The following is a 21,629-nucleotide window of genomic DNA, read 5'->3' as shown; positions in this document are numbered from 1 at the left end:
TTGCTATGCTTACCAGGAAAAATTATTTCCTAAAAACAAAAAAACCCAAACCCCAAAAACCCAGAAGAGGAATATCTTTCCTGTCTTTAAGAACATGCTTAGAATCCTTTAGTGCTGGAATTAGAAGGGATGTGTGAATACTAGTAGTGTCAAAATACAAAGGATACTGAATGAAAAACCACACCTTTGTAAAGGGAAACAACTCATTGTAATTTGCACCTCTTTTGCAAGCATACCCCTTGACAAATAGCTCATTGCAAAGAAAGCCATCCAAGATAAAAATATATCAAACTCACTCTACAACTTGTAACCAGAGAACCACATAGAGGCAGTCCTCAAGCCATAAGGTGTGGTGTAGTTCTCCCATGCTTAATATCAAGTTCTTAGTAAGGACGTACAAAACCACCTTTAGAATAACTTGTCTCGGTGGGAAGGCTTCCTCTGACCCACAGTGCAGCCGTGTGCTAGGCGCTTTACAGAAAAGCATCAAGGCAGTTCTGATCCACTAACTTGATAACCCAGACGTTTCTTCTGCTGATTGCACTTACCTAGGCTGCCACCGCTGAAAACAGACTGCTCCACAGCAGCGTCAGAGGAAGGAACCCAGCCTTTCAGGCAGATAAAAGTTCTCTTCAGTTTGAAACAGAAGCCACAATATTACTGGGTCTAATCAGAGACTTTTTTCAATACTTTTTACAGTCATTTATTTTGTACTTCTGGCATCATCTTTGTTAGGAAGATTTATTGTCTGCTTTTTAAAATTTATCAGTTTGCAATAGCCACCAGATGAAGGAATCGCTTTAAATCACTCTGTATGGGGAGAACGTGAACATGTGCATTACAGTTACAGCCTTAATTTCTCCCATGCTGGAAAACTACTCAGAAACATCAGTAACGAGGGGAAAATTTTTGAGACAGTTCTACTCAGGACATGCTGTTTACAAGGTGCTCCGTATTCTGAAGTTAGTGCCTTACAATTATTCACATTGACTGCATCCATTAATTTAAAAAGTAAAAATGAGATATTTTTTTTTTTCCAGTATCTGAGAAATTAAGAGAGTAACCAATTTACTTGGTGATTGGTAACACATCACAAAAATACAGGTTTCGGACAAGAATCACTTGAACGCCAAACACTGCTATTACAGTTCCCACTGTCTCCTCTTAAAAAAAGATCTATTTAGTGAGTTACAAATACAAGCAACTGTTGCATCATCTTCCAGTCCTGGAATTGCTGCTGAATATCAGGGAAGGGTAATAGGATAGATAAAAGTTCCCTAAAAGAGAAAGCACAGAACTAGCAGAAAGGTGGGGTTGGTCAGCCCTTCATTTGAATGTAAATGTAATTATGAGGCAGGCAGTTAGGCTGACGTCAGACAAGATCTTGGTAAACCATTACCACCAGCACCTGGTAACACAGTTGATAATAAAAGAGGATGAAGTAGAAGATTCCAAGCAGAGCGGCATTATTAGAGAAAACCAATCACAGTTATTTTTAAGCAGCGAAAGAAAATGTGGAAGAACAAGATGTTGTGACAAGGTATTTACAATCTGTGAGCATCATGTATGTGAGCTCTCTCTTGGATAAAGAAACCAGCATGTATCCGGGATCTGCAAGGTGCAGCAGCAACAACCTGCCAGTGCAAAACTTTGTGTCCACTCCGCCCTATTCAGATTACATGGGATATCATCCTGTGCCAACTCTGGACACCCACGGGCAGCCGGCGGGAACCTGGGGATCTCACTATGGCCCACAGAGGGAGGACTGGAACGCTTACGGCCCAGGACCTTCCAGCACGGTTGCTGCTGCACACATCAATGGCTCGCCTCCTGGACAGGTCTCCTACAGTTCTGCTGATTACAGCTCCCTCCATCCCGCTGGATCCGGGGGGTTACCTCCCGTAGAAACAATTAATACACAGCAAATCTCTCCCAACAGCCAAAGGCACAGCTCTTACGAATGGATGAGGAAAACGGTGCAAGCCAACACTGCTGGTAAGTGTATATTCAACTTTCAACCTGAGAAAGCATCTATCTTCTGCTATCACTGATCTTATAAATAATTAACTTTACTTGAAGCACATAGGTTGGTGGGTCATTTATGACATTTATTTAACCTACTGCTGTTTAATGCAGTTTTAACTAAATTTGCACTAGTTTCACTTTCATCCCATAAAGGCTTTACAGGGTTACTACAGCGGAGTGGCTGTTGGGTTTAGATATGGCTGCATCTCACTCAAGTCCAAGAATCTTTGTTGTAACATTCTGTAAAGCACTTTGGATGAAAAACATGATACTCGTGAGAATGTGACGGAACAGTGAATGCAGCAACATTAGCAGTTACAGGCAAAAATACTACATAATTGTTTCGTGCCACAAGGTAAATATCAATATAAGATCAGGTTGATCTTTTAAAATCTTTACAGACTTTTCAATACTTTTAAAGAAAATTATGCCCTCTGATCCAACTCTAGCGATTATGCAATTTTCTGCTATCATTCCTGTGTCTTTTACCCAGATCTATTAGAAGAAATATTCCTAGAGAAGTAATCTGACTCAAATGATCAGCATAGACTGTTTTCTTTGCAGACCACATTTCTCATCAGTTAAGCTTCTTTTTCATTTAGTTTCAAATCAGTTTCACAGGATTTTTCTCAAGTGCCAGAATTTTGCAGCTTGCCACAATTTCACAATTAAAAATCACTTTCTTGCAAGCGCCACTCATTGGTGCGCCTGGTTTTGTCACAAGCTGCACACCAGATGAACCTCTCGGTCTATATTCCCAAGGTGTAAATTGGGTGTAGCAAGGTTTGCCAAATCTATTGTTAAGGTTAAAAGTAGTAAGTGTGTGTTAGAGAGCATCAAAGAAAACGGTCTGAAGAAAGGAGTGCAATTACAATTGGCGCAATCTTAGGAGACACAGAAAATCAGCACCACCGCTTGAGCACAATCCTCCTTCAAATGGTTATTACTCAGGAGCAAAATTAGTCTGGTAATTGTTTCTTAGTTATAAAGCAGATACACAGTTTTCCCAATGTTACTAAATCTAAAATGCCTTGCGAACATTAAGATATCACAAGGCCATCCTTCCACTTGGAGCCTCCACAAAGCTCTTCAAAGCCAAGCAGATTTATAGTCTGTTTTTTCCCCTTACGTATACTCATGTAAATCAGCAGTAACTTCATTAACATCATTGGAGATTTCCAGGTGTAGAAGTGATGCAAGACTTGAGTGTAGACCAAATTCAATTGAGACTACTGAATGTCAATGAGGCAACCCTGCCTCTGTCATGTCACTGCATTTTAAATGTGTTAGCATTCTTAAAGGATAAAACGGACTTAAAAATCTAAATCCTGGTTTTACACTTATTGTACAGACATGGAAGGCCCAGAAACGTTTTTCACATGCTTGCTCAACTTTATAAAATATATATCTGCAATTCAGAAAAACAGTTATGTGCTTAAATACATCTCTAGTCCAAAAAGCACAGAGAATTTACACACATGCCAGAACACTTTATGAACAATACTGGACAGGTGAATCGGGGCCTGTCAATAGATACATGTCCTGAGGCTGTACATTCCTAGAGCCCTGTCCTTTGAAGTGTTAAAAACAGCTCTGGACTTCACTGAATTGGGCTCAAAACATGAACTCAGCTTAAAAAAGGGGTTTGGGGAGTAAAGCACCAAATGTGGTATTTTGCAAAACAAAAAGTACCAAATAGATTTGGCTTTTCATTGGTGTTTTTAAAATAACGTTAACTAAAAACTGGAAAATTTTAATACTGACACATAAAAAGTTGTGAAAAATGATAGGAAATTCAAACAAATAATGACAAGGCTAAAATTATGCATGTAACAGCTACATATTAACTTATCAGTGCTTTATCTAGAAGATAACTTAAGAAAACTTACTTGATGCCATTATAATCACTCTTTGAAACAGACTTGCTCTCTGTTTTTGCTTATTGCCATAACATTATTCATGCTATCAAAGTAGCTACTGGCTCCTCCCCCTCAATATTATCGCTGCTTAATACAGTTCATTGCTCTAACGTTTCAGAATTACAGCCCTAAACTTTACAAATACATTTCTATACGCAAGCATGTGTGTGTCCTTAACTTCACTAGTGGCATGTACTCACATGGATGTATGTGAGCAGAAATCAAACCCACATGTAAGTAAATGAGGCAGCCTACTGAAATACTGTCCTAAAGGCAATGGGAATTATTTCTGAGGCAATGGGAATTTTTTCCCCTCTGTTTAGACTCTATTAAATACACTACATTTGTATATTTGTAACATTTGTATTTAGCATTTTATACAAAAAATTAAATTGCAGGAAAAGTGAAATGCAAATTTACCTGACCAATTAAATTCTCAGGATGAAACAACATCATGAACACAGAAGTACTATGTCCTTTAAATAGACAAAATTTGATTTTAAATTATGTATCCTCTTACTAAAAGACCATAACTGTATATTCAGAACCAAACCCTTTTTCCATTTCAAATACACAGACATTGCAAACTGATGAGACAATACAAAATTTAAAACAAGAAACATCAAAAGTTTGTTAAAGGTATCTGCCCAGACAGGCTATCAAAATAAGAAAAAGAACATTTACAGAATTCCTTACAGTTTCATCCTGTTTTTACTAAAAATCAATGACAAAATGCCCTATCAACTTCACTTACATAAGAGCAGAACTTAATTTCTAAAATAATTTCTAAAACATATGCAACCAACAGTCTAAGAATACGTGGTTTATGAGAGCAAGAAAGCCTCTAAGGCATGAAATTTACTGAAAAGAAGGTATCTAAACACGGGCCTAGAAAACAGATCTGATATCTTTTAAAACTTCATATGAAACTTCATCTGGGAATGACCTTTCTCAGGAAGAGAGTGGACTTTAAGAGGAGCAAGCAAAAGGACAACATTATTTTTATATTTTGCAAGATCAGCCTCAGCCTTTTTTTAACTATAGCCAACACATTTTACATCTTTGTTTAAACAAGCAGTGATGTACAATTAATTCAGATTACATCACACCAGAAACACAGCCAGAAAGCAAAATAGAAAAGCAGAAAAAAGGCCAGGCCCCTGCTCTAATGCTGATTTATTTTGCTTTGTAAACTAGTTGTGACATCTATTTTCCACTGGCCTACATTGTCTGAGGTTTTGAGGCCTATCTGTCATATTGAGGCAACAGACCCTTTCAACACTTCTCTTTGCTTTGATATGCAGTCTTGTCTCTTCCTTCTCCCTCTTTTCTTCAGGAGTTATATTGCCGGAAAGGGTGATGATTTTCACAGCAAATAAAGAGGCCTTCTCCTAGCTTTATTGTCTTCAGAAGAAATGCTCTGTGAATTTTATGACCAAGGGGAATGGGGAAAACTACTCCTTTTCTCCACCCCCTCAAATCATGGCTATATTTGCTGATTATAGTGAAGCCGGAATAACCCTGTTGAATTTTAACTTGTTTTCAAAGATTACCTTCTAAGCCTTTAGTTTACAAGGAACGTGAATATCTATACTATTGTTAACACTATAACTATCACTTAGGGCAAATATTTCAAAGCCAACAATTTGTACGTTGGAAAAAAGTACACTCTGTTTGATGATTTAGTCCTGCAAATTTAGGTAGAAAAACCTTGTAGCTAGACGTCAAAGTGGCACAGGATTTGGGAAAACATCCATAATTATGCCTATTTCAAACTGTCTTAAGCTACGTCTACTTCTAGCCTTCAGATAAAAATATCGCAGTCTATCCCTCGGTGTTGGTCCAAAATTAAAGAGAACTGAGGAAAAAGTATTCCTTCATCTATTTCTGTCCTTTTTTCCTCTGCTAAGATGAAAGAGTCTGACATTTGTTTAGGGCTTGTAAATTCCAAACCAATTGGCTTGTGTTTCTGAATGTGAAAGGGGTTCTTGATAAGATCTCCTTGTCGCTCCTTTGTGTGGCGTGTGCTTCATCTTAACACCTCAATGGATTTTAGGGAACCACTTTAAAGGAGTCTTTGTCCTACAGTTTGTCCCAGAAAACTCACATCAAAAAAAACCTGGGAAGATCAGAAGAAAAAGGAAAACTATCTAGTTGGCTGTTGAAAGTGCAAAGGAGAACAAATAAGTTGAAAAGTGATCTCTCCGTATTATTGTTACGTGAAGAATTGTTAAAAAATGTCTGTGAAAAGAGAGATACCTTCTAAACATCAAGGAATGCTTCTCTTAACAGTATTCATCCAATATATCTTAAGAATATTTGTTTTATACATTAGAGAGAGGATGATACTGAAATCCTTTTACAAGTATTTTATTGCCTCATCATACAACTTGCCAAGTGCCTTCAACTTGCAAAGGAAGCTCAGCACACAGCACGGCACGCCCAGTAAGAGCTCTACAGGCACTCAGCATCTTGCAGGACTGGACCTTTCTGAAAAAGTAACTGCAAGTTTTTACTGAACTTACAAGCATGTCCTATGGCCGCACAAGAAAGCGAAAGCATTTCTAGTAGGATATTTCATTGTGTTATGGAGGTAATCTTTAAAACCTCAAAGAATTAGGACACGGTACAACTAAACAAATTGCAACTGAACTTCACTCTTGAAATCCTGCGTATTTATGTCCGTGTATACATGGAAGTCGCTTTTGTGAGCACCAAAATGAAACCCCTTTGACATCAAATATAGCCAGCACCAGTTATGTACTGCTATGAATTATTTAAGATGCTTCAGGGTGTTTGTCGCTTGAGCTTTACATTTAAATGTATGTTTATAGAGAGAGGGAGATAAAGAGGGAAAGACCGTTATGATAACCAACACTCACTTGTTCCCTCTACACCCTGTAGTCCTCCTCTGTAACACAGAAAACAATCCTGTGCAAGTCCTCTGTAGTTTAATGAATGTCTGTAAAATGTCCAAGATGTTTGAAAGAAAGATGCTATAGTATTAATAATATTTCTTTCTTAAACAGGTAAAACAAGAACAAAAGAAAAGTACCGAGTCGTTTACACAGACCATCAGAGGCTAGAATTAGAGAAGGAATTTCACTGCAACAGATACATTACAATAAGGAGAAAGTCAGAACTTGCAGCAAACCTGGGACTCTCTGAAAGACAGGTACACAGAGACTATCCATCGTTCGTGCGCACCCATTCACCAGACACTGTTACTGCCAGAGGACATGAGCAACATTCACGTTCTGTATCCAAAAGTAGTGTGAAGGCAACCATGATAAAGTTTGTGAGTATATTTGACATACAGAGAATACACTACACAAATACAAATCAGTAAATAGTCCAATGTGACAGAAACCTCCAATTATGGGTAACTAAAAATTAGGAAATCATTTATACTAGAAAAAGTGGCTAGACAGCGAGAATTTAAACAGTTCAGCTTAAGATTATCTTAGCTGTGTTCTCAATAGTTATGACATTCACCATTTTATTTCTTCTTGCAATCCCGGAAAATGGTGGCCAGAAAAAATCCAAAGCACTGGATACATTTCAGCTGTAAGCCGGGAAAAGAAAAACTCAGCATTCAAAGAGCAATCAAACGAGATATCCATGTAGTTTTTGTTACAAGTTTACTGCCACTCTTTCCACAGGCCACATTCTTCCTCAGTCAGTCAGATTTCAGCAGATTTTAAGGAGATTTTACAGCCTTTGATTTTTAACTCAGGATTTCTTTTTGCTATTGTGTTCACAGGTACTTCACCTATAGTAGTTCACACCCACGAGGTACAGGATCCTTTAGGCTGCTAAATTTGGTGCCAAGTTTTTATGCCTATTATACACATACATGTAGCCAATCCAGGAAATCTTCAGGTGCATACTTAGATCCATTGCTTCTGTGGAAAGCAGCTCTGCATTCGATCATATCAAGTACCTGTTTAAGCTCTGTCCAAAATAAAGACAGTCTCCTGAGCAGGGGCCTAAGTACCTTAGGTGTGTTCAAAGACAGAAGAATTCAGGATAAAGAATTCCCTAAAATCACTGTGTTGGAGAGCACGCTTACGAAGCACAGCTCTGCAGTCTGCAAATATAGCAAGTGTTGAATCCAACCCTCCTTATACAACAGAATTTCAATGCTAGAGTTGGAGGATAAGGGAAGATTTGGCGATACTGAATAAGGCATCTCACACCGTAGCAGCCAGATTTATCGCCCCCAAGTAAATCTAAAAAGAAAGATCTCTTGCTTAAAATTTTACCAACTTTTGTTCTTTCTGAATATACATATTCAGCTCTCTCAAATATTCTCCTCTTTCAGTGGCCTCCTCTGCTTCTGCATTCAGTCTGTGCAAGAACATGGAATAAAGAGAGACCAGTTGAGGCTGGAAGTGTAAGGATCCATGGATAAGCGATGATATTTTAGGACCAAGCACTGGAGGCAGTGGTGTTCAATCTCAGTCATAAATAGTACATAGATTACACTCTGCAGACTACAAGTGGCCCCAGAAAGTAACTACAACAAACAAGTTATCATTGGTGGACTAAAGTTTGTTCTATAGTAGGGTGTAGCGCCATCAGAAATTTTCAGAGAACTGCAATTACAAAAGATTTAAAACCTCTGCTGTAATGTTATGCAAGCTGGCTGATTTCGAACACAGACATGCCTGGAGTAACCACTGAGACCGCAATAAAGCCAGAAGTTTCCTCTTATGTAGCTGTTGCCCTTAAAGCCATCCAGTCCTGGACTAGTACATTTCCTTCAAGTATAATGCAGACAAAATACATAATCTATCTGCATTTCCACCAGACTCATAACAAAGCTAAATGCTTCTTACTCCCATTACCAGAAAGGTAATAAAATAGTAACTATTTGGAAAATATTAAAGAGATTTTTAATATAAGGCAATGGTACAACTTTCTATATAATGTTGTATTCAATACACCTTAAAGGATATAACAGAAACTGTAAAGTGAGAACACAGAAAATTAACAATAAGGAAGACAGATGGGGTTTTCTACTCATTCACGCTTTCACATAAGGAAAGAAAATACAGGTACTTAAACTAAGAGTAGATTTCAAACAGATAGGAGCCTTTCCATATACACAATTAGCCTGGGAAATTGATTGTCATTAAGTAGAGCTGATATATCTATTTATATACAACATAGTATGTAAGTATGTATTTTACATATATCAATACGCAGCCCAGTGACAAAAAAATGAAAAACTTAAAACACATAATGAGAATACACATACACACAAAAATCACTCAATATAAATGAAGGACCCTCACTACTTGTGTTCAAAATCATCTGTAACATAGATGAAGTAGTAATCTTTAAAATTGTTCCATAACAACACATGGTACTGTCAAAGCTGAGGTAATGAACTAGGTGGACGCTGGGTCTGAACAACTGAGCTGACGCCTATGTTCCTAAATAAAACAGAGCAAGTTCACTTTACACCAAGTCAAAAAAAAAAAGGGAAAGTCATTTTCTATTATGACGTAGAAAATGAATACAGAGTAACTAAAAATTTTCTCAGTGCACAAATCCAGTGTTGGCTTTTTTGGTTTAGGGTTTCTGTTTTTTTTGGGGGTGAAAGTTTTTTTGGTGTTTTTGTTTAACTTATCTCTATTTTCATCGCTACTATTATTGTAAAAAAGTTGACCACTACTTTGAATTAATCAGGTATCATTTATAACACCACAGGTGAAAATCTGGTTCCAGAATCGCCGAGCCAAAGAAAGAAAAATGATCAAGAAGAAGATATCTCAGTTTGATGGCAGCGGGGGCTCAGTTCAGAGCGACTCTGGTTCACTCAGTCCAAACGAAATATCTAGTTCTCTGTTCCCACCACCACACGGAATAAATGGATTACAGCCTAATGACATTCATCAAGTCATCGTTTCAGAATGAACAGCGGGGGGGGGGGGGGGGGGAAGGGAAAATAAAAAGCAAGAATGGATTTCCCCGCCACCCCCACTCCCTTGAAAACTCACATTTCCAAAGGACCATTCTCATGTGTCTGTCTCCAGAGTGCTGATTTCTAAGTACAGGATCTGGGACTATTATCAAAATATTTTAATTATTGCAGAAACCTCAGAGAACTTGTGCTGCTAAGATTCATCACTCCAAATCTTTGAGTAGGAGGTAATTTGCTTCAGACACTGACACAAAGAATGACACAACTGAAGATTCAAGTAAACGTAGTTCTAGTCTGATCATACATATACACAGAAAACTAAGTGAACGGATTATAAAATAGAGTACTATTGCATAAAATATAAGATGCTGGGTGTATTTGGTTTGTTATATTTTATAATAATTAGAGTAAACCGTAGATGTTACTAATTATTCACACTTAAGTGTACTGAAAAGAACGCTACTTTTTGAAAGCAACGCAAACATTTAGAACACTTCTAAACACTCAAGAAACATAACAATGTTGCCACACAACACACTGCATTTAATCAATCAATTCTTCTTCACCCTATGCAATTGCATTCAAGCATGCTGTTCTCCTAAGCAATAGTTACAGATATGTAATATCATACCAAAGCTGCCAAGATTTGTTCAACTGTTAGAAATGCAGCTATTTGTCATGCACATTAGTAAATGCCAAAGAGTTTGGAAGACACAAGTATTGCTTCAATCTTCAATGAAGGCACATATTATTGCTCAAAAATATGAGCACAAAGGTAATGGAAAAAGAATTGTTACTGCCAGCAAACCACCAAAAAGCAAATAAAGGATTTGTTTAATGTCCCAAAACCTTTTAAGTGAAATAGTTACAATCTTGGGCCACTGATTTTATATGTGATGCTTATTTTGGGCTAAAGGCAAGATATATCCCAAAGCAGCTGACGCTGTATTTCAATGCTGTGATGAAGCAGCTTAGCATTCACAAAGTCACAGCAAATATAACAAAAGAAGTGTTCACTCCATGTGCACCCCTGAAAGAGCACAAATTAAGGATAAATACATTCACAGTGTCGTTAGCTTTAATTACTGGTCCATGTTGGCAGGTGAGAAGGTAGCAATGGTATGTAGGAGACAACCGATGAGTCTGGAAAAAGTAGAAAGAAAACACAAAGCACTAAAAAAATCCCCAAATCCTTCAGTTGTACTGTTTCTTGGAATTTCATAATGTGAGCTTTTTGATAGCATACAAGCAATGGCTCTACTGGAAAAACTTAATTTTACTGAAAATGTCATCAGGAGAAAAGGTAATAAAAAGGGAAGACAAGAAAACAAACAGAAATCACTGTTTTCTGGCATATGAAAAGCCATGCATCACTTATTTCAACAACATCAAACTCTTGGTCTCAGAAATAGCAGATCAAATCAAATGCTCTGCATCACCCAGCACTGATAACACACTGAGCAACACGGACAGAACTTGTCAAAGCACTCGTCATCTGGATTCAATAGATAAGACCACTTAGATTTGAAGATGTACCTCACTGTTTCACAATTATTTTACCATAACTCTGTTAGAATAAGTCCATGAAAGCAATTCTGTTAGGAGTCACAATAATAACGCTCTTCAAGAATAAATACTAAATTATAAAACTGTAGACACAAATGTCTCAGGCTGAACTAGGAAGAAAATCTGTAACAGAATAAGATCTTACTGACTGTAAGCATCTTGAGGGTGGTTCTCCAATATATTGCTAATGATTTCTTATTCATATGGCTAAAATAAATGGGCATATCTTAATGCAAACAAACTGCAAACAGAAAATCTTCTGTGTATAAATATTTACAAAACTCAACCCTATGAGAAACTGAGAATACTTCTGCATGGCTTTAATTCAGGATCTGCTAAAACTGCTATATTATAGCGTTATGTGACTGCATGGACATTTTAGAAGACAGAGCAGGAGGTTACAGAACATGCACACAAACAGATCTACTTCTGTTTATATTAATAGAAGCATACACGCTAGCAGACTGCGAGATGCATGCTGCTCTGCTTTTCCTTCAGAGAAATCCATGCGTTTGCTCTGTAACAGACTTGGGAGAGGAGGCTTCCCCAGTTCCGGCAGCCCCTCTGCCTGTGTTGTCCTTTTCTACAAGGATGTAGAAGATAAAGTAATTTCCCAAGAAACTCATGAAGAAAGTAGCTGTAAAACTTTAGACATACAAGAAAAAAGGGACAAGGACCTTTACCTTGCTACCCGAGTCTCCAATGACCAGAAGGCCTACCTCTACAGAAGAGCAGGTGACGGCTTTTGCAACGGTACCAGTGACAGAGAAATGGAGAGAGAAAACTTTTTTCCTAGTTTCTAGATTTTTTTTCTGTGATCAGTTTTCAAATCAACAAGGAGGAATGGCAAGTAAAGAGCTATGAACATACAACACGTCATTCATTATACTTGTATACCAGAAATGCATGGTTTAACTTAAAATTTCTCTTTCCTTCTAATTTATGCCAAAATTGAAATTAAGAACTTAAATAGTTATTTACCAGGTTCATATTCAACATATTCACAATTATTTATCTTGCAGTTTCTAAACAGCTCCAGTCTACCTTTTCGAATTGCAGGCAATCAGGAAACAGTTTTGACAACCTGGGCAGAAGAGCCACTGACGCCACTGACTGGACTTCAAAACATCCACTGTTCGTAAAGGAAACATTTAAAATGAGACTCTTTTAGTGTAAAATGGGAGTTGGAACAGGATACAAAGCACCTCCTATGAGATGTTTAAAATCAATCCTGTCAATAAAAAGTGTTTTCCTTTTTTATGATCTTCACCCTGAAAATTTTCCATCAGGTCTATTTTAAATATATTCAAAGCATATATTAATAAATATTTGGGGGAGACAGTCTCTTTCATGCACTAAATAATGAACTCTAAGCCTAAAAACCTGTATCATATTATCTTCTCTGGCTACAGCTAAGTCAAATAAGAAGATATTCCCCCTATCTAGCACCGTGCATAACTACCCTCCATCCAGATCATAATGTCCCTTTAAATTTAAGTGTAGTGCCACAGCTGTTTCTCAAAATAATCCAAGGGAAAAAAAAAAACCATTAAATCCTTTTAGAGTAACCTGGATCATTTTTAGTAAACTGGATTAGACAGCGATTAAAAAAGCAGTCATGTTACCAGATCAGGAGGATGGGAAGCCATAAAGAGGGGAAATAGCAAGCTGAAAGAACATTCTTGCTCTGTCTCTGACAGGGTTTGGACACTGTATCTGACTGTGGCCTATGCCTTTTTCTTTTTTTTTTTTTTTGCCAGAAAACATTATCCCAAATCAAAACACAATTCAGAACTACATGCTGGCACATTTTAATGGCCCATTAAAGACTGCGTGACAGCCTGACAGGAGTCCATGCCATAGTCAAGTTCTGCCAAGACCAGTACAGGAACACAAGGATCAGGACATGCAGGTGGGTGGAGGCAGCACAGCCTTTACAAAGTCCCTACATGGCTATTATTTCCCAGGCAGCTATGTTTGACTCTTCTACATTGCCTATGTGAAGGAAAAGCTTCAGAAGACATGATCCAGCCCTTGTATTTAATTTTTGTATTTATGCGGGTGAGAAGAAACACTAAAGGCTATAAATAACATTTTACAATATTTACCTTTTCTTCTTTGAAGACTTCTCCAGGGATTTTAATTAGACTCTCCCTTAGCACCATTAGGCAATTAAAATAATAATAAATCAAACACTATCCTTCCCACCAGTGGGTATTTTCCCCAAGCGCTCTGTTTCCTGTCTTTTTCACTTTACGTAAATAGAAAACCATCACACTGTTTAAATTCAGCTGTTTGATTGGTATTTCGAGTTTGCAAAGCAGTGAGCCACTCTAACACCATGCTGATATCAAAAGAAAATTCTGCATCACACAACTGTCTAATTCCAGCAGCCAGCAAATCCCTTCTGACATTTATTTGAATCATCTTTGTTCTTATGAGAATACTGTAGAGATGCCAAAGCTTTAGGGACAATTGCCTTTCTCAGCCCCACTATCTATAAATACTTAATCAAGAAGGAACACTTTACCACAAACTGTTCATGCTGAGACTCAGTGCAGCCGCACAGTGGTTTGGCTTCATTAACTAACTTCTAAATATTGATCTGTGGGAAAAAATAAAGACAATTAGAGATTTATCTGTAGTTACAGTAAGGACAGAGTTTAGACTAGAAACTGGAAAGGACCCTATTATAAAATTTTTTTTTTTAAATCATAATTTAAAGAGAAAAGAGCATAACTTAAACCCCTCATTGACCATTTGTAGTAGTAATACAGTAGTAATACAGGTCAAATAAAAACCTGGATCAGAAACTTGTCAACCTCTTGAAACTAAGATTACTTTTAGAAATTGATCTACCCCTACATTAGGCGTTTTCAGTATAAGCAGCACAGAGCTGCACACCCCTGCACAGAGCAAAAACCTTCTAGATGCTACAAAATATTTTATCACAAAACCAGTTTTATTAAGCTTCTCACATCACCCTTGACTTGCCCTACTTCAACAAATGAACATATAGAATCAGAGAATCATTAAGGTTGGAAAATATGTCTAAGATCAAGTCCAACCGCCAACCCAATACCCCCAGGCCTCCTAAACCATGTCCCCAAGTGCCATGGCTACACATTGTTTGAACACCCCCAGGGATGGTGACTCCCCCACCTCTCTGGGCAGCCTGTGCCAGCGCCTGACCACTCTTGCAGTGACAAAATTTTCCCTAATATCCAATCTAAACACCCTCTGATACAGCCTGAGGCCATTTCCTCTCGTCCTATCACTTATTACTTGGGAGAAGAGACCAACCCTCACCTCACTACAACCTCCTCTCAGGTAATTGTCTCCCCTCAGCCTCCTCTTCTCCGGGCTAAACCCCCCAGCTCCCTCAGTCACTCCCCTTCAGACTTGTTCTCCAGCTCTGTTGCCCTATCCAAATTTGCCTAATGAGTTACACATTTATCAACAAAAGAATGTGAACCTGCACAGAGATGATGGATGTGCCATAAATAAGCTGATGGAAAGGGAAAAAAATTCTGCTAAATGCAACAGCCAAACCCACAGAAATTACCAGGGTCTTTTTCTCGTAATAGATTCCATAGCATGAAACAGGCTCACCTATACATCGGTTACAGTTCCCAGTCAAAGGTTATGCTTTTATTTCCCAAAGAGGAAACTAGTAGGTAAAGATAACATTTTAGGATTTAGTTCAAAAAAGCCTCAGCTACTTCTCAAGCAATCTTAAACCGTGCTGTTAACATTATTTTTAAAAGAAAATACTATTTGCATTAAAGGAACAATTTTTATTATTCCATGGATGCACTAAACACTAATAATCCTACTGAAATTATCCGCAGCACATGGCATCATGCCGTTTGGGTAAAGGTTTCATAGTCTGAGAATGAAAAACACTACCACAGGTGAACGGCTCAACAGAGGGCTGAACACTAGATGGCCAAGTTGGAATCATAGATCTGAAACCCATTATTAGCTGCTGCTTCTCATGTGCAACAGAGGTTAAAAATGTTTGAAATGCCTATCAACCCCTATCAACTTAACACTTTGATCCATTAACTGAAACTCCCTAGAGCCTGATATTTTTCCTATCACCCCAGATATCAAAAGTAGAGGAAATAAAATATGAAACATTAAAATTAGTGAAAACTTAGAACACTGCCTACAGATACCTCAAAAACAGATGGGATGCAGAACAGGGCACCAGTAAAAATCTCAACATTTCACATGGTTGTTTTCTACAGGTTGCAGAATTCCCCTCTGAAACCCCTTATCATACCAGTTTTCAGGCAGCCGGTGCAACTTTCTCTGAATGAGGCATAATTCTGCCTCAAGACACTGGCAAGGACACGCATGATTTTAGCAGCGTGCATTTGGCATACTGCTGCCCGATCGCTGTAGCTCCAAAAGCCAACCACCACAGCAACTAACGAGGCTGCCAGTAACCAGTGCAGCAACAAACCCGTCTTCCCCATCTCACCGGATGGCTGCACTAAGGGACAACGAGAACAGTGAGGATGAGAAGGATGAAAACAAATTCAGACTCGTATCTCAAAAAAGGGTCTGGAATTTCCAGTGTTTGACATAATTCCAGCTGGAGCGGTGCAGCCACGCAGGCCTCCCAAATTTCATTATGCATCAGATGCTATTGAACAGAACAGTCCAGCTCCTTAAGGGTTCTCCCCACTAAACCCTTATCTGTTTTTCATGGAATAACTTAAACCACATTAATTTCTCGACTTGGGAAATAAGCTTGTATTAGTAGGAAATTAGTACTTCAGCAGTATTTTGGAATGCCAAAATTACTAAAAACATTTTCATGGAGATCTGGGCAGAGCTTTCCAGTACTGCAGAGCTGATTTATCAACATGAGTATTACTTTATCAGTTCAGAAGCACAGGTCTTCCAATTCAATTAGTGAAAGTCATGGAATCATATCCCTCCCGCAACAAGGCTCAGAATCAATAAATCAAAAGGACCTCTGACAGGAGCTATCACGTTGTTTAAAGGCTGTTTAAAAATGTTACTGCAAAAACGTTTTGAGGTTTTCAGTGACAAAGATAATAAAAACATACTTGCAGTCACTTTCTATGCCTCAAAATTCAGTACGTAATGAGAACCATCCTAAGCTCAGCTATTGGTAAACTCATTTCCATGCTAAAAACTCAGCAGTTAAGCATGCTTCACTATGTTCAGGAATAAACCTGCCCTAGGACTGAAGTAAAAGGGTAACCAAGAAAAATTGTGGTTTATAGTCAGGTTGATACACTGTGTGCTGGCAGAGGAGTTAGAAACAGTTGGATGTGACAAAGGACACTTTTAAAACTGGGTATGCAAGGAAAAGCTGAAATATAGAAGAAAACTATTCAGAATGTGATTACGGGTACCTAGATAGAAGAGTGCTGGACAGAGAAATACACCGCTGCCACTAGGCAGGCCTTCAGCAGTGATTCTCTGTACTTAAGGGAAGAACCATACCAGGTATTACCAGGGCAGCTGGCAGCTTGAAGGCTCTAAGGGGCAGAAGTGCCCGACATGTGACGCTATCACACAGCATGCAGTTTGCCTCCAGCAAAACAAAACGGACTCTGACTTTTTGGCATAAACCTGTAGGTAGTCACTGACATCTAGTTCGTCATCCACATCCAACACAAGCACACCTTTTCCATCAGTCACATGTAAAACTCCCATCCAGCCCCTCATTCCCCAGAGGGAAGGAGCTGGGGCCTGGAGCATGGTTAGGGCAGCTTTATATTTAATACACTCACAGCCCATTTTCAAGCTTTGTCTTCACGCAGTTCTGTACGTGTTCTGCTGCAGAGTTACTGCTTACCACCATGGCAAATCGACAAATGTGGTGTGCATTCTGTGCTCAGGAGGACCACTTACTGCATCTTCCTCTCTTGGAAGAAGAAGAAGTGCAAAACTCAGTTTGGAAGGCAATATAAGTCACCAGCAGCCTAGCACGTGCAGGGCAGCCAATAAAACAGGAAGCTTAACTGAAACAGGCTTGAAAGAAAGTGGTTGTTGGCCAAAACACTATGGAGCATAAACAGAGGTTCTGACACTACCGCAGCTTAACTTGCTCCTGTGTATGATTAACCCTGGTTCCAACCCAGACCAAGCTCTCCAAAGTTGCTCATGTGCCACATAGGTGGAAAGAGTTCTTATGAAAACCATTCTTTTTACATCACGCAGTGGTTTTACACCAGCGGAAATTACCTGTACCACGAGACATCTCATTAATAACCACCACATCCCACCAGCTGATATCTTCTACAAGTTCATTTCAGCATTTCCAGAAATTTTCACATTAGGAACTGAATAAACAAGCTAACCAGGAAAAAAAACAAACCCCCAAACCCCCCAACACCTCCCCCCCCCAACAAAAAACTCTCAAGATCTTGTATTCTGAACTCTCTCTTAAAAAGGAATCAGCAATCTCAGCTTGTATGAACTGACTCAGGAAGGGGGTACCTTACAGGTGAGGTCCAACACTGTTTATTCTGTTCACTCTGTTTGAAAAAGAGAATACTTCTGCTGTGTGAAAACTGAGGCATTCGCACCTCCAGTGAGGCCCTGAAGTTCTGAATCCCCTCCACTGCTGGAGCCGATGGTAATCAAGAAACAGGATGGCTCATCCACCAGCCTTAAAACACATTCCCCAAATTCCAAGAGTATATTCCTGTTATCCAACAACCTCTTCCTTTGCTGAAACACATAAGTGTCTGAAATGAGTGAACTGTGACAGTCAACGTGACATCTCTTGTTGCATATTCTTCCTTCTGAATGATGGCTGTGTGGTGGAGGTTTACACAAAACAAAGGTGGCAAAAATATATCAGAAGAAGACTTGGTATCTCTCAGGCCCACATTAGCATTCACTTTCCATGTTCTCTCAATAGCCCTTTTATTTCATACAACGCTTTGCTTTAGCTCCTGTCTTTCCTGCAGTCTTTGTGTTTCCTGCTCTATATAAGAACACTTTTTATTCCAAGAAAGGAAGTGATTTGTGTGGATAAACATTGCCAGAGACCATCATCTCTCCACAAACCATTCAGTTTTTATGACGTAATTGTTTCATCTAATAAACTGCATCCTAAAAAAATATTTAAAATGAGGCATCTAAATACTCCTTCCTGAAAAGCCATAAAGTTTGATAAATCATACCAAAAAAGTTCCCTCTAATATTTACATCTGAAACTCAATGCTAAGTAGGCATTCTTCAAATGCAGGTATGGGTTACAAAATGCATTTTTCTAAAATGGTCTATTTTTACTCCAGATAGTCATCATTCCTGCAAAGAGACACCCCCCCCACCCCCCAAAAAAATAGTCTACTGAAACTTCAGCTGAACTTTGACTTCAACCTATTAATTAAAAAGCATAAGATGTGCAACATGAAGCTAATATAGCAAAGTATCTTCTTCAATTAAAGAGACTTCCGTTCTTGGTTTGCTAATACCTCAGACGCTCATTATAAAGAGGTCACACAGTCTATTAGGCCATAAATCTACACCTCCTCATCTTAAGCTTCAGTTCAGGAAATTATTTTCCCACTTGTTTGAGCACCTAACAGAATCCATGCCTCAGCTGCACCAAATGCTCACTTCTGTCACAAAGCCCATTTACATGTCTGTAACATTAGCTTCTTTATTAAATCTGAACCCAAGTCCCTTTAAAATCCAGGTTTTTCAATTAAACATGCAGGAGACTGCTGCGGGATCTCTCACTGTTCACACCTTTCCCTACCACCTGCACCTCATCATTGTCATAGCTAAGGTTAAAGTTGTAAATCCTTGCAGACAAGTACATGGTTTCTTTATTTCACTTTATAGTACACGTACTGCTTGTCTCTCGTTCTGTTTCATCCTTCTAAAATTTTCAAGAGCTTTGTATTTGAACAAAGCTGAACACATGCAAAGAATGGGAAGCAGGCTTGGCTTTGTAGCATCCAAGGCAGGTCCTAAGAACTCTAAAATAAACCTAGCACAAATCTTAAAGGGCTTGATCCACATCCCAAGTCAGTGCAGAAGCGCTTAATCCACTGAGAGGGGGATCCTGCCAGTAGGGCACAGTGTCAGGACCAAGTGCAATCCCAGACTACGCCCCTCACGAGTTGCCTCTTGCTCTCATTTAGTCACACAAGCAGGCTGCAGACTGCTCCTGAGCCACTTGCAATTGTCTGCTCCCGTGGTTCACCTTTCTCCCCTACGTATCTAAGTGTTATGCAGAGCACTACACATAAATTGTCAGACAAGGCTGGAACAGGGTTAAGTCCCTCACCCTCCCTAGCTCTGTGCAGCATGGAGCCAGTTTTGTCAAATGACAGTGAGACGTCTCAGTGGCAAATTTAATCAACCTCTTATTCCAAATAATTTATAATCATGTTGAACAGCCCTTACAGCTATTGGAGTCCATTAGTAATCCTGCCCTGTTATGAGGACTCCCTTTACCACTATCTTATCTTTTCTATCATTTAGCTGGTCACTAAGCTATCCTTCATCTCCAACCAGCTTAGTCTCAGCAGGGATACGTTTTTATAGAAAACTATTCTGAAATCCAAATACTTTATATCAATGGAATTACCACCAGTGTCATTTTAGGTTTATAAAAACACACACCTACTTCAGCAAACAGGGATAGGATCTCTCAATTCATAAGGTTACGGAGATGCTGTTGGAAGTGGGCAAGAAATCTTTGCTCTTTCGTTCAATGCTAAGAAATCCTTGCCACTCATGTGCCCACAATTCCTTTAACAGGAGTATTGCAAAGCCATGGCCCAGATGAAATAGCAATGATAATCAAGAAGTACCGACACCAAGAGTTAAACACAGAAGAAGATGCCAAATATTTTTACAAACATGCCTTCATCTAATTATTTAAGACAATGCATTTCACATTTATCTGGGTAAGGGTTAGAAATCCTGCCTATGGCCCCCTATTCAAATTATTCCTCTGCATATGGAAGCACCGGTAAAATCTCTTCACTTGTCAGCTTAAAATGTTCTAAGAAATACAAATACACCAGCAAGGTTCTTTAAAAATCAGTGGCTATGCAAAGCTTTGAGAAAACAAGAAGTGTTTGCAGCACTGCAGAGAAGATAAAGCAATTATGTTTTCACTATTTTATTTAGCATTCTGCAGCGACAGTGCTGGAAAATGCTTCCATAATAACCTATGAACACGTTCCATGGATTTCTCTGAAACAGTGCCAGAGCTGTCTAACTTCTGCTCAGCAACAGCACACAGCCTTGAGCCCAAAAGCTTGCATTTAGCAAATCCTCTCAGGAAATGCTGCCCAAAAGGACATCAGGTTACACACCCTGCAGTTATATTTTAAATATAACTACCTTTCTCATAGACAGTTCACCAAAGCTGCCAAGAACGAAGACAATCTCAACTAAATATTAAAGCCTATAATGTAAATGCACAGCATCAGACCTATCATTTCCTAAAGTGTTCTGAGTTTTATATTTTTGACTTTCACATTGGTTGGAGAAGACATCCTAACAGAGAGCAAAATGAAGGCCAGCACCTCACTAGTAACCCAGTCTAAAACTTTATTTCACTAGTTTCAAGACTTCCAATGGGTTATGAATGGCAATAGTGTATATACAACTGAAGATCAGCAGAAAAACATTAGATTCTCAATTACAGAATTATTTTTACTTCTTTGACATGTTTCTAAAAAGAATATCTTTTTAATATTTGGTCAAGGACAGTGAGATATGTTCTGTCTCAGACTTACTTTCTCTGCAATGTAGCCACAATATTCATTGCTAAATAAGAAAAAAAAATCTCACAATAAAGGGGGAACATAGAACATATATTATAATTTCACTTTATAACGACATCTTCTCCTTTAGTTATGATTTTTTTCTTAAGTCAGAGTTGTCACCTGCAACTCCACATAAAATGGATAAAGCGCTGGAATACACAGCAGTGACAGAACTGTAGCACATACAATTTTGCTTTCAGAAGTTACAATAATTTTCCCAATTCAACTGCATTTTGCTGCTGTCTAAAACTCCTAAAAAACAGCAAAAATTATTTATGAGGGAAGTCTTTTCCTAAGAACAGCAGACAGGGATGGAGACCCATTCCTCCTCTTTTAGGAGGCCAGCTCCCTTCCTTACAGTAGCTGTGGGTCAGGAATTCAGATTTGACCACACAGCAA

At 38.7% G+C, this 21,629-nt stretch overlaps 2 protein-coding genes across 2 annotated transcripts in view; one reads left to right on the top strand and one right to left on the bottom strand.

Moving 5' to 3' along the window:
* LOC142063012 (uncharacterized) overlaps positions 1–21,629 on the bottom strand; it is a 313,397-nt gene that overhangs the window by 290,731 nt on the left and 1,037 nt on the right. The window contains exon 2 of the mRNA XM_075106291.1: positions 13,973–14,047. The gene's annotated coding sequence lies outside the window, so the exon portion shown is untranslated. The remainder of the gene's footprint in view (positions 1–13,972; positions 14,048–21,629) is intronic.
* LOC142063006 (homeobox protein CDX-4-like) lies at positions 1,266–9,883 on the top strand. Its single transcript, XM_075106279.1, has 3 exons — positions 1,266–1,995; positions 6,974–7,119; positions 9,663–9,883. The coding sequence occupies exons 1-3, from the start codon at positions 1,563–1,565 to the stop codon at positions 9,867–9,869; spliced, it is 786 nt and encodes a 261-aa protein (XP_074962380.1). The 5' UTR covers positions 1,266–1,562; the 3' UTR covers positions 9,870–9,883.

Source organism: Phalacrocorax aristotelis, chromosome 11, assembly GCF_949628215.1.
Source record: "Phalacrocorax aristotelis chromosome 11, bGulAri2.1, whole genome shotgun sequence".
NCBI classification, from domain to species: domain Eukaryota; kingdom Metazoa; phylum Chordata; class Aves; order Suliformes; family Phalacrocoracidae; genus Phalacrocorax; species Phalacrocorax aristotelis.
This window is presented reverse-complemented; position numbering and strand designations above follow the sequence as displayed.

Coding starts and splice junctions, on each gene's coding strand:
- LOC142063006 (XM_075106279.1), top strand. CDS start 1,563: ATGTATGTGAGCTCTCTCTTGGATAAAGAAACCAGCATGTATCCGGGA. Junction 1,996..6,973: donor GGTGCAAGCCAACACTGCTG/GTAAGTGTATAT, acceptor TTTCTTAAACAG/GTAAAACAAGAACAAAAGAA. Junction 7,120..9,662: donor TGGGACTCTCTGAAAGACAG/GTACACAGAGAC, acceptor ATAACACCACAG/GTGAAAATCTGGTTCCAGAA.